At 38.0% G+C, this 9,587-nt stretch overlaps 1 protein-coding gene across 1 annotated transcript in view; it reads left to right on the plus strand.

Moving 5' to 3' along the window:
* Positions 1-2,696, plus strand: part of Sclt1 (sodium channel and clathrin linker 1) — a 115,910-nt gene extending 113,214 nt beyond the window's left edge. Inside the window, exon 21 of the mRNA XM_041659195.1 lies at positions 2,235-2,696. Within this exon, the coding sequence (XP_041515129.1) occupies positions 2,235-2,297 (63 nt within the window). The 3' untranslated portion in view covers positions 2,298-2,696. The remainder of the gene's footprint in view (positions 1-2,234) is intronic.
* The last annotated feature ends 6,891 nt before the right edge of the window (positions 2,697-9,587 follow it).

Genomic DNA, 9,587 nt, shown 5'->3' on the forward strand with positions numbered 1-9,587 from the left:
AGCCAAATTTTAAGTGTTTGGTAACTGGCTAGTGGGAAGTTGGAAAGAACAGATATAAAACATCACTGTCTATACAAAAGTTTCTGCTAATGACAATTACTGGGCATAACATTCTATGTCTATATTTGAAAGCATTTTTCTAATGTTTCAAATTGTACTTTATTTTTATTTTAGGTTTTAAGTAGAAACGAAATATTTCAGGTACAAGATACCTTTATTTAATGTACATTTGTATATAACCAAATAAATCAAAAATAAAATATAAAAACTTAGCCATTGGGAAGTAATTTAGAAAATATATCAGTGGAATTCTAGAGTAAGTAAAAAGTAATTTCTCATAATGTACACACATCATATAAACAAAATGAGTCATTTCTTCTAAATTAGGAGCAATAACTCCTCCTTGTAGGAATGAATAGAGACCAGTTCAGTGAGCATTCAGGCAATTGAAATGGATGGATGGATGGATGGATGGATGGATGGATGGATGGATAAAATGATGACAACAAAGTAAATGAAGTCAAACATACTATTAACTAACATTAAGTATAAATGTACTGTTACCATCGTAGTATATTCTTAGCTACTGATGGTGTGGCATGTTGCCATGTAGTAGCTGTGTTTTGTTGTTGTTCTTGTTGTGGTTTGTTTTAGTTTTGAGACAGGGTCTCTCTCTCTGTAGCCCTGGCTGCCCTGGAATTCAATATGTTGACCAGACTGACCTCGAACTCACAGAGCTTCACCTAGCCTGCCTCTCAGTCCCAAATGTTGGGATTAAAAGCATATGCCACAACACCTGACTCTCCCTCTAATTGTAAAAGTTTAAAATCATACAGATACTCAGCAGTAAATGACCAAATAAAACTGTGTTCGGATAGGGAAAAGTTTGAAGATAGTAAGAAAAATAAAATAAATTTATTATGCAGTTATTTCTGAGGCTGATAATCTAAGCAGTAAAGGAAAGTAGATGCAGACTTTTTTAACTACCAACAGGTGTGCGTGTGCTCATTTAGAAAATATAAAAAGAAATATACTTCAAAACTGCAAGTAGCTGGAGACAGTAGCTTTTGCTTGTAGTTTTGGTACTCATAAGACTGATGCTGGAAGACCACAAGGTTCAAGGCAAGTCTGGACTACATAGTGAGACCCTGTTTTAAATAAATAAACAAACAAACTGAAGGTAGAGGTTGTATATGAAGAGAGAACTAGAATGAAGTAAAGTTTGGGAAGGAAACCGGCTTTATACTATGTATTGTTTTATATTGTTAGTTTAAAACCTGCTTTAGGGGGCTGGAGAAATGGCTCAGTGGTTAAGAGCACTGGCTGCGCTTCCAGAGGTCCTGGGTTCGATTCCCAGCAACCACATGGTGGCTGACAACCATCTGTAATGAGATCTGGCGCCCTCCTCTGGTGTACATCCGTACATGGAGGCAGAATGTTGTATACATAATAAATAAATAAATAAATAAATAAATAAATAAATAAATAAATAAATAAAATCCAGGGGGGCTGGAGAGATGGCTCAGTGGTTAAGAGCATTGCCTGCTCTTCCAAAGGTCCTGAGTTCAATTCCCAGCAACCACATGGTGGCTCACAACCATCTGTAATGACGTCTGGTGCCCTCTTCTGGCCTGCAGACATACACACAGACAGAATATTGTATACATAATAAATAAATAAATATTTTTAAAAAAAAAAAGTAAAATCCGGATTAAACTAGATCTTCCCACCTCAAATTAAGCAGGAATCCCTCACACGTGTGCCTTCCATTTAAAAAAACAAAAAACCTGCTTTATACTATGTATTGTTAGTTTTTGTTTTTATCATATATACACATAACTAACCCCAGTTACTACTCAAAGGTCACTTTCCCCCTAGACTTGTCTTAAAATCTGTAATGATCTGATTACCAGCTCTGCTTTGTATTTGCCTAGGCCAAATTTGTGTGAGACACTTTGCTGATTAACTTTTATATGAATGTTTTCTCACCATCTGTGAAATATAGGAATTCAGAGTGTCACTCTGAGCTATGGACTGCCATATTTGGCATGCATTTCTCTAATGTGATTCAGACCCTTCAAGAGTAAAATAGAATGATCACATAAAAAGAGCTCTTCCAAGGCCTTTCACTTGGACTACCTAGTAACTGTTGGCTGTGATATGGCACACTGTGCTTTGTTTTCTTCTTATACTCCCCACAGAGACTCCTTACTGATTGTTTATTTTGTTTGCAGCTCAGTGTGATTACAGTGCAGAGAAGAAAAGCAGCCTCCATGATGAATCTGGAAAATATTTAAACATATTCATAGTTCACTGACAGAACTGTAGAGTGGGAAAAGCTGTTGTACCAAAGCGTATTGACATGGAGAAGCCTGCGGAGAATGGTGAAAGCTTGTGTCACTTTGCATAAGCATTTTCCATTCTGTTTTGAGGGTTACTGGAAAACAGAACAGTGACAGCTTCCTGTAAGTAAAAAATATATAATCCTATATTTGAGATTCAGTGGAGAATAAAGCCAGCTGAGAAGAATACACTGCCTTTATCAACGTGTCTATTTTTAATTTCCTTTTTTTCCTTTGGGAGAACATAATATTTTCAAAAGGGGTTTAATAAAAGCCCTGGAATTTGATATTTCAGGTTCTAAGATTTGGAGATTTAATATCTCATTGTTATTCCTAAGTCATTTTGATAGTTCTTAAGATTCCCTATTTTACTATGAACTCATAAATGTAATAAATTATGTATTTTGTAAAATGATGTTGTCATGTATTTGAATACATAATTGTAATGACTCATTTTTAACTACATAGCTTTATGTATGTATAGACCTTGACAATATTTAAGCATTTAGGAGGGGGGTTAATTCTTTCCTTTTTCTTCAAAGTTTAGTAATCAGATGGAGATCTTAAATTCTAAGGTTGCATAGCTTGAGTTGTTACAGTCCTGCAACCCTGCATAGATCACTATGCATTCTCTTTTGGGTTTGTGTTTCCTACACACTGGGATAGCAGACAGGTTTACAACTGAATAACTAGTTAGAAGGCTTTAATGTTTTCCAAATGAGTTGAAGTCAATGTGCAAATATCCCTGTATATACATTTACCCTTAAGGTTTGGTGCTAACAAGATGACATACTCATAGGAATCTTTGTCAAGGAGTTGAGAATTGAAGTCCTGAAGTCCTGAGAATGTAGGGTTTGCCTCAGATGCTTCCATGATATGGCTAACAGCTTCAGCCTCTTCGACACCACTTTCCTCTTTCTTGTGCTGTAAACTTGGTGGCCTTCTTTAATTATGTTGGTACTTTAGCCATCCTCCCATCAACAAAGCAGGCTTGCATAGACTTTTGCATGAAACCTTCAGATTTCATATATCCCTTCCTCAAATAGGAGTTGTCTAACTTGAATCTAAGTGAACCTCTCTTATTACAGTGTTCTTTCTTAAATAGTGAGCTTTTTTTCACTCACTGCACTTGTCAGTAATTATAATTAACTGGTCTTTTTTTACTTTTGGAAGGTCATTGAGACAAGATAACATCTATTCTCATTCAGCCCTGTGTCCTTAGCATCCTGCTGAATTCCTGGCACCTTCAAGGAGTGGAGTAACTGTCCATAAACTTAAGTTTAAGAACATGGTCATGCAGAAGGGGCTGTTTGTTAGCTGAGCTGAGGACTCCTCTCTGCATCTAACAATATAGCCTCTCCAGGTAGCTCTCTCTCTGAGTATTGAGTATTCTCCTGGAGGCGGATAAGCTGTAGAGTGAGTCTGTCACTCTGACCTCTGAAATTGCTAGTAATTCCTGAGTGGAAATGCTAGTGGAATCTTAACATCTCATGTACTGGTCAATCTTCACTTCATTTACAAAAACAGTACCACTTCTGTGAACTGTGTTTTAGGAGACAGAGACAATGAACAGGAAAGAGAAAAGAAATTACCTAAATCTAAAATTGAAGACAACACACTAGTTTATTTTATTTATTCATGCATCTTTTATTATGTCTGCCTGAGAAAGAAAGGAGATGTGATTACTACTTCTTCCCTTTGTGTACAGATATGCAAATGGGGCAGTCAGTAGGCTCTTAATTCTCCTCTGGTGTGAGAACTCCAACTACCCCACACACAGGAGAAAATTAGCAGCAATTCAGCTATTCAGTTATTCAACGGATAAGATTTCCTAGATGCACTGTCTTGTTAGAGCAACTCTCAAACAAATCATCATGAAAATTATTTAAATTATTTTATAAATTTGTTCTTTGGCCATAGCACATTTGAGCATTTTTTCGAAAATAGCAAACTTAGTGGCTGAAGAGATGACTCGGCAATGCATGAGCACTTACTGCACACTTACTGCTATTCTGAGGACCAGGTTTAGTTCCCAGAATCCACCTTAACTCCAGTGCCAGGAGATGGAACACCTTTTCTAGCTTCTATGGGCACTTGCCTTTATGTGCACATGACAATACAAGGACACACACACATAATTAAAAATAAAATAGATCCTTTTAACAAATATCAGATTTAAATAATATAAATGCAGTATTCATGTAGAAAAATTCTCAAAAATAAAAAAAATTGAATTAAAAGCAAACAAGCAAAACTTTTAACTGGGCACTGTGGCTCACATCTGTAATTTCAGCACTCAAGATATTGAGGCAGAAGGATGACTTTGAATGTAAAACCAGCCTGGTTACATCATGAATTCTGCCTGAGTCAAACTAAGCTATAGAGTGAGCCCTGTATCAAAATAAAAGAATAAATTAAAATAACAAAGAAAATGGTATTTGCAGAAGTAAAATAATAAATCTGTAGTAAACTTGGTTGTCAAAAATAAATTTGTTTGGGGGTTAAGGAAATGGTTACACAGTTAAGGGCAGCACTGGCTGCTCTTGCAGAGGACCCAAGTTTGGTTCCTAGTACCTCTGTGGCTGCTACCAAGCATTTGTAACTGTGGTTTCAGAGGATCTGATACCCTTTTCTGGATTCCATGAGCATTTCATACATGTAGTGCATAGATGTACATGCAGGCAAAACACCCACACATAAAACTAAACATAAATAAAAACATGTTTAGTTCCCTAACCATGTGAATATGCATATGGTTTTAAAGGCAAAAGGTACTGACTGCTTTCTCTTACCAATCATTATGACATAATCATTTGTGGTCATAGTAATACTATCATTTGTATAGCAGTTGTTACTATCACTTGTATGAAGAGGAAAAATAGCTATGTACATACATTGGAAAAGAAGGACATCTTGAAAGTAATTTTTTTACAGTACTTAACCACTTTTTAGCCTAAGAATTTACCATAAAACTTTGCAGTGGGCTGTGGGTATTGCTCAGTAGAAGAGCACTTACCTGTATGCATGCTTAGTTTCAATCTCCAGTACTGCTGAAAGCAAAAATCCCCCACATCCTCCACATTCCTACAGGCACTCCAGTATGCACACTATGACCCCTCATCCAGTCATTGTTACCTTACTTGGTAACAAATCAGAACCCTGCAGTATGGTTGCTTGATACGTTTCCAATCTGCTCTTTGTTGCTGCTTGTACCTTATCCTAAGAACACCAAGAAAGACCTAGCCTTTTGCCTTGCAAATGTTCATTTATACCACACTAATCATGTTTCTCATATCCAACCTAGTAATCCTGATCAACAAGAAAATTGATAGTCTTCTTAAGTAACTCCCTGTGGCATCCTAGTAATCATGATTCATTCCTTTAGTGTTTATTGAAACCATTTAATTTCTTTGATAAGGCATTATGGAAATTTTCACTCAATATTTTTAGTTGATGGTAACCAAGTACTTTCTTGAAAGGAAAAAGTGCCAGAAGAATGTAGCATGATGTGTAAGGAAAACTGTTACCACTTGGATCTGTGAAAATAGAGACTAGCATCTCCTCTTATGTAAACTAATATAGAGGATAAAAAAATACTAGAGAAGTAACAATCACAGTTTTACTTACACCTAAAATAATTCATTGGAGAATTGTCTCAGATCTGTGACTGTAGAAGGAGACTACTCTTTTGTTTCCCTGCCTCTCAGACCCAAGTAATCACACAAAAACTATATTAATTACAACACTGTTTGGACTATTAGCTCAGGCTTCTTATTAACTAATTCTTACATCTTAAATCAACCCATTTCTATTAATCTGTGTATTGCCACAAAACTGTGACTTTGTCCAGTAAGGTTTTGTTCTGGCATCTTTCTCCTTTGGCAGCTACATGGCATCTCCTTGACTCCGCCTTCTAGATAGATAGATAGATAGATAGATAGATAGATAGATAGATAGATCTTCCATCCTAGCTATATTCTGCCCTGCTATAGGCCAGAGCAGCTTTATTCATTAACCAATAAAAGCAACACATATACAGGACATCCCACATCATACGACAGATGTGCTAATACTATTACTGGTGTGTATTTATTGATAATATATGGAGTAGTAGGCATCTGTATTTATTATCACATATAATCCAACACTGCTACTTGGTGGCAATGATTTCCTTCCCAATAATGGGAAGTATTGCAAAGGTTAAATATTTGCCAGAGTCACTGGATTTAGTAGAATCCCTTACAGTCGGCGGCACGGCATCTTTCAGTTTGTAGTGTCTGTTGGCATTGATTCAGCAGCAGCCTTTATAAATGTTCTTGGTGCCTGGGATAGAACTCACATCAGCATCTGGGTGCTCTCTGAGGCTGATTGACATACCATTCTTTTTAGGTCCAGGTCCATGTTCTTCATCAAAACACAGTCTCTAGTCAAAAGTACATCACATTCCTCACAAGAACACCAGTCTGGTTCTTCAGAGCAAAAGCTCTGCTTCCCTAGTCCAGGCTTCTCATTAGTTCCCTTTTCTGCTGCTATAATAAATGCCATGCCCAGGAGCAATTCAAGGGAGAAGGATGACTTTGGCCTACAGTTCCAGAGGGCTTGAGTTCATCATGTTGGAGACAGCTTGGCATGGGACAGCACCTGGCTGATCATGTCCTGATCTGCACACAAGAACCAGGGAGTGTAAGCAGGAAGTGAAACAAGGCTTTGACCCCCCCAAAGCCTGTCCCCAAGGACAGCCTTCCTCCAATAAAGCTGCCCCTCCTAAAGGTTCCACAACCTCCCCAACACAGTGCTGCCAGCTACGCAGCAAGTGTTAAATACGTGAGCCTGTAGGAAACATTTCTTCTTTAAACCACCACATCCACCTATGCCCATGATTTGTATAGATTTGATCTTTTAATGATATCCAGTGCCCTACTCATATTTTTTACTGCTTCATCTTTCATTCTCTAAGTATATTAATACCTTCTCTTTATGCCCTCATAGTGTCTGTCTTCCACTTGACCATTCTGTTGATGAAACTTCCCATTATGTTTTTATTTCATACATTATTTTTATTTCTGAAATTTAAATTTGATTTTTTTTCTTTAATATTTATATCTCTTTTGTATTATTCCTCTTTTGTATCCTGTGTTGACTTACTTCAATTCAACTGCTTTTGACTGGTGTTCTGTTTAAATTTATTCAGAAGTTTATTTTATGTCATCTTTGGTTTTGTTGAACATTTTTGAAGGCAATTCTTTTGAATTCTCTGTTTGAGATTTGATCTAACTCATCATTGGAATGCATTAGTTTGGAATTAGTCATTTTCAGCAGGAATCATGCTGTCCTGGTTTTTCAGGTTTCATTTTATGTTTCTGCCTTGGCATTTAGGTTATCCGAGTTGTCGGTTGGATTTTTGTTGTTTCAAGTCACCCATATTCTTTCATTTGGTATATCTGTGATGTTCAAATCAGAGTCAGCTGTAGTGCTGCTGACTATGGGTAAGTCAGTAAATAAAGCTCAGCTCTGTTTAGGCTACTACTCTTGATTACCAGCTGTTCTCCAAGAGCAGAGTACTAATTGCAGAACTGTCACTACCAGAAGATGGAAATACAGCACAGGCATTAACAACCATCACTGTTTTAACGCCAGTAATTGAAGAGGGCGTAAAGGAACAAGGATAGTACAGTGTGAACCACAATACCTGTTTCCTCTGGGTAGGAACGGCAAGGAAATGAGCAGAGAGCATGACTGGAGTACTAGAGTTCCAGAGACAGAAAATACTCAGTAAAGGAGGAAGATAAGACAGCTCCAGTGAGAGGGAAAGGGAGAGAACAAAGTAAAGAAATGCATTGGGATAATTTAAAATGACCTCGGCGCTGAGGCAGGAAGACCTCCAACTCCAACCTCCTGTGTCTGGAGCTGTACTTTGGAAAAGCTTACTGAAACCAAAGAACAAATGAGAATAAAACAGGACAAGACTGGTCCACTGAAACGTCATGACCAAAAGTAACTTGAGGAGGAAATGGTTTATTTCACTCAGATCTAAGTCACCTCATCAGCAGTGAGGCCAGGATCCTGGAGGAGGAGCTGGTGCAAAGGCCATGGAGGAGTGCTGCTTACTGGCTTGCTCCTCATGGCTCAGCCTGCTTTCTTACAGCACCCAGGACCACCATTTTCTCAATTAAGTTTTCTTACTTTCAGATGACTGTAAACTTATGTCAAGTTAACATAAAAACTAGCCAGCATGTGGTGTAGTTGTTGTTTGGGTTTTTTGTTTTGTTTTGTTTTGTTTTGCTCACGTGACACTCAGCTCCCAAATAAATACATGTAGACTTATTCTTACTTATGAATGCCCAGCCTTAGCCTGGCTTAATTCTAGCAATTTTCTAACAAACTAACTCATTTATTCTCTTCTATTTTTTGCTTCTGGGATTTTTACCTTTCTTTATTCTCTGTCTTTTTTCCCTTCTTACTCCATGGCTGACTGGGTGGCTGGCCCCTAGCGTCTTCCTCTCCTTTTTCTCGCTCCTCCCTCTTCTCATGCTTCTTCTTCTATTTATTGTCTCTGCCTGGTCATTGTCTTTTTATTTATTGTCTTTCTATTTATTGTCTCAGCCCTGCCAATCCCTCTCTCCCGCCTAGCTATTGGCCAGTCAGCTCTTTATTAGACCACCAGGTGTTTTAGGCAGGCACAGTAACACAGCTTCAGAGTTAAACAAACACAACATAAAAGAATGTAACACATCTTTGCATCATTAAACAAATATTCCACAGCATAAACAAATGCAACACATCTTAAACTAATATTCCACACCAGCACACCCATTAAATTTAAATGAGATATTAACTAAGGGAAGGACATAAGTGAAGGAAAGAGCACTGTGCAGGTCCGAGGTCTGTATGTCATCTCTCACCTAGACTCAGGTGCCATGCCTTCTCCCTTCTGACAATATTCTCCACTGACACTGCCTGGGCTCCCAGAGGGGCCTTTGCCTCAGTGTCTACCTAGCCTACTCAACGGGGCTCTTTTTTTAAATGGCCTCTTGCTACTGCTCAAGTAAAATGTGGGGAAAGCAAGCTTCTCCCTCCTCGTCTGTTATCGAAAGTGCAGGGTGGATTTCCTGAAAGCTCTGTCTTTAGCAGAAGTCCCCATCCTCTCTATTACTTACTGGGAAGAAACCATTTCTCGGTCAGATTTGAGCCCTCTTGAGTACACTGAACTCTCTCCAGTTTTCCAGTTTCCCTCCTTCCACTGCT

Source organism: Microtus oregoni, unplaced genomic scaffold, assembly GCF_018167655.1.
Source record: "Microtus oregoni isolate MIOR12 unplaced genomic scaffold, Mior012 000010F_ref0000083, whole genome shotgun sequence".
NCBI classification, from domain to species: domain Eukaryota; kingdom Metazoa; phylum Chordata; class Mammalia; order Rodentia; family Cricetidae; genus Microtus; species Microtus oregoni.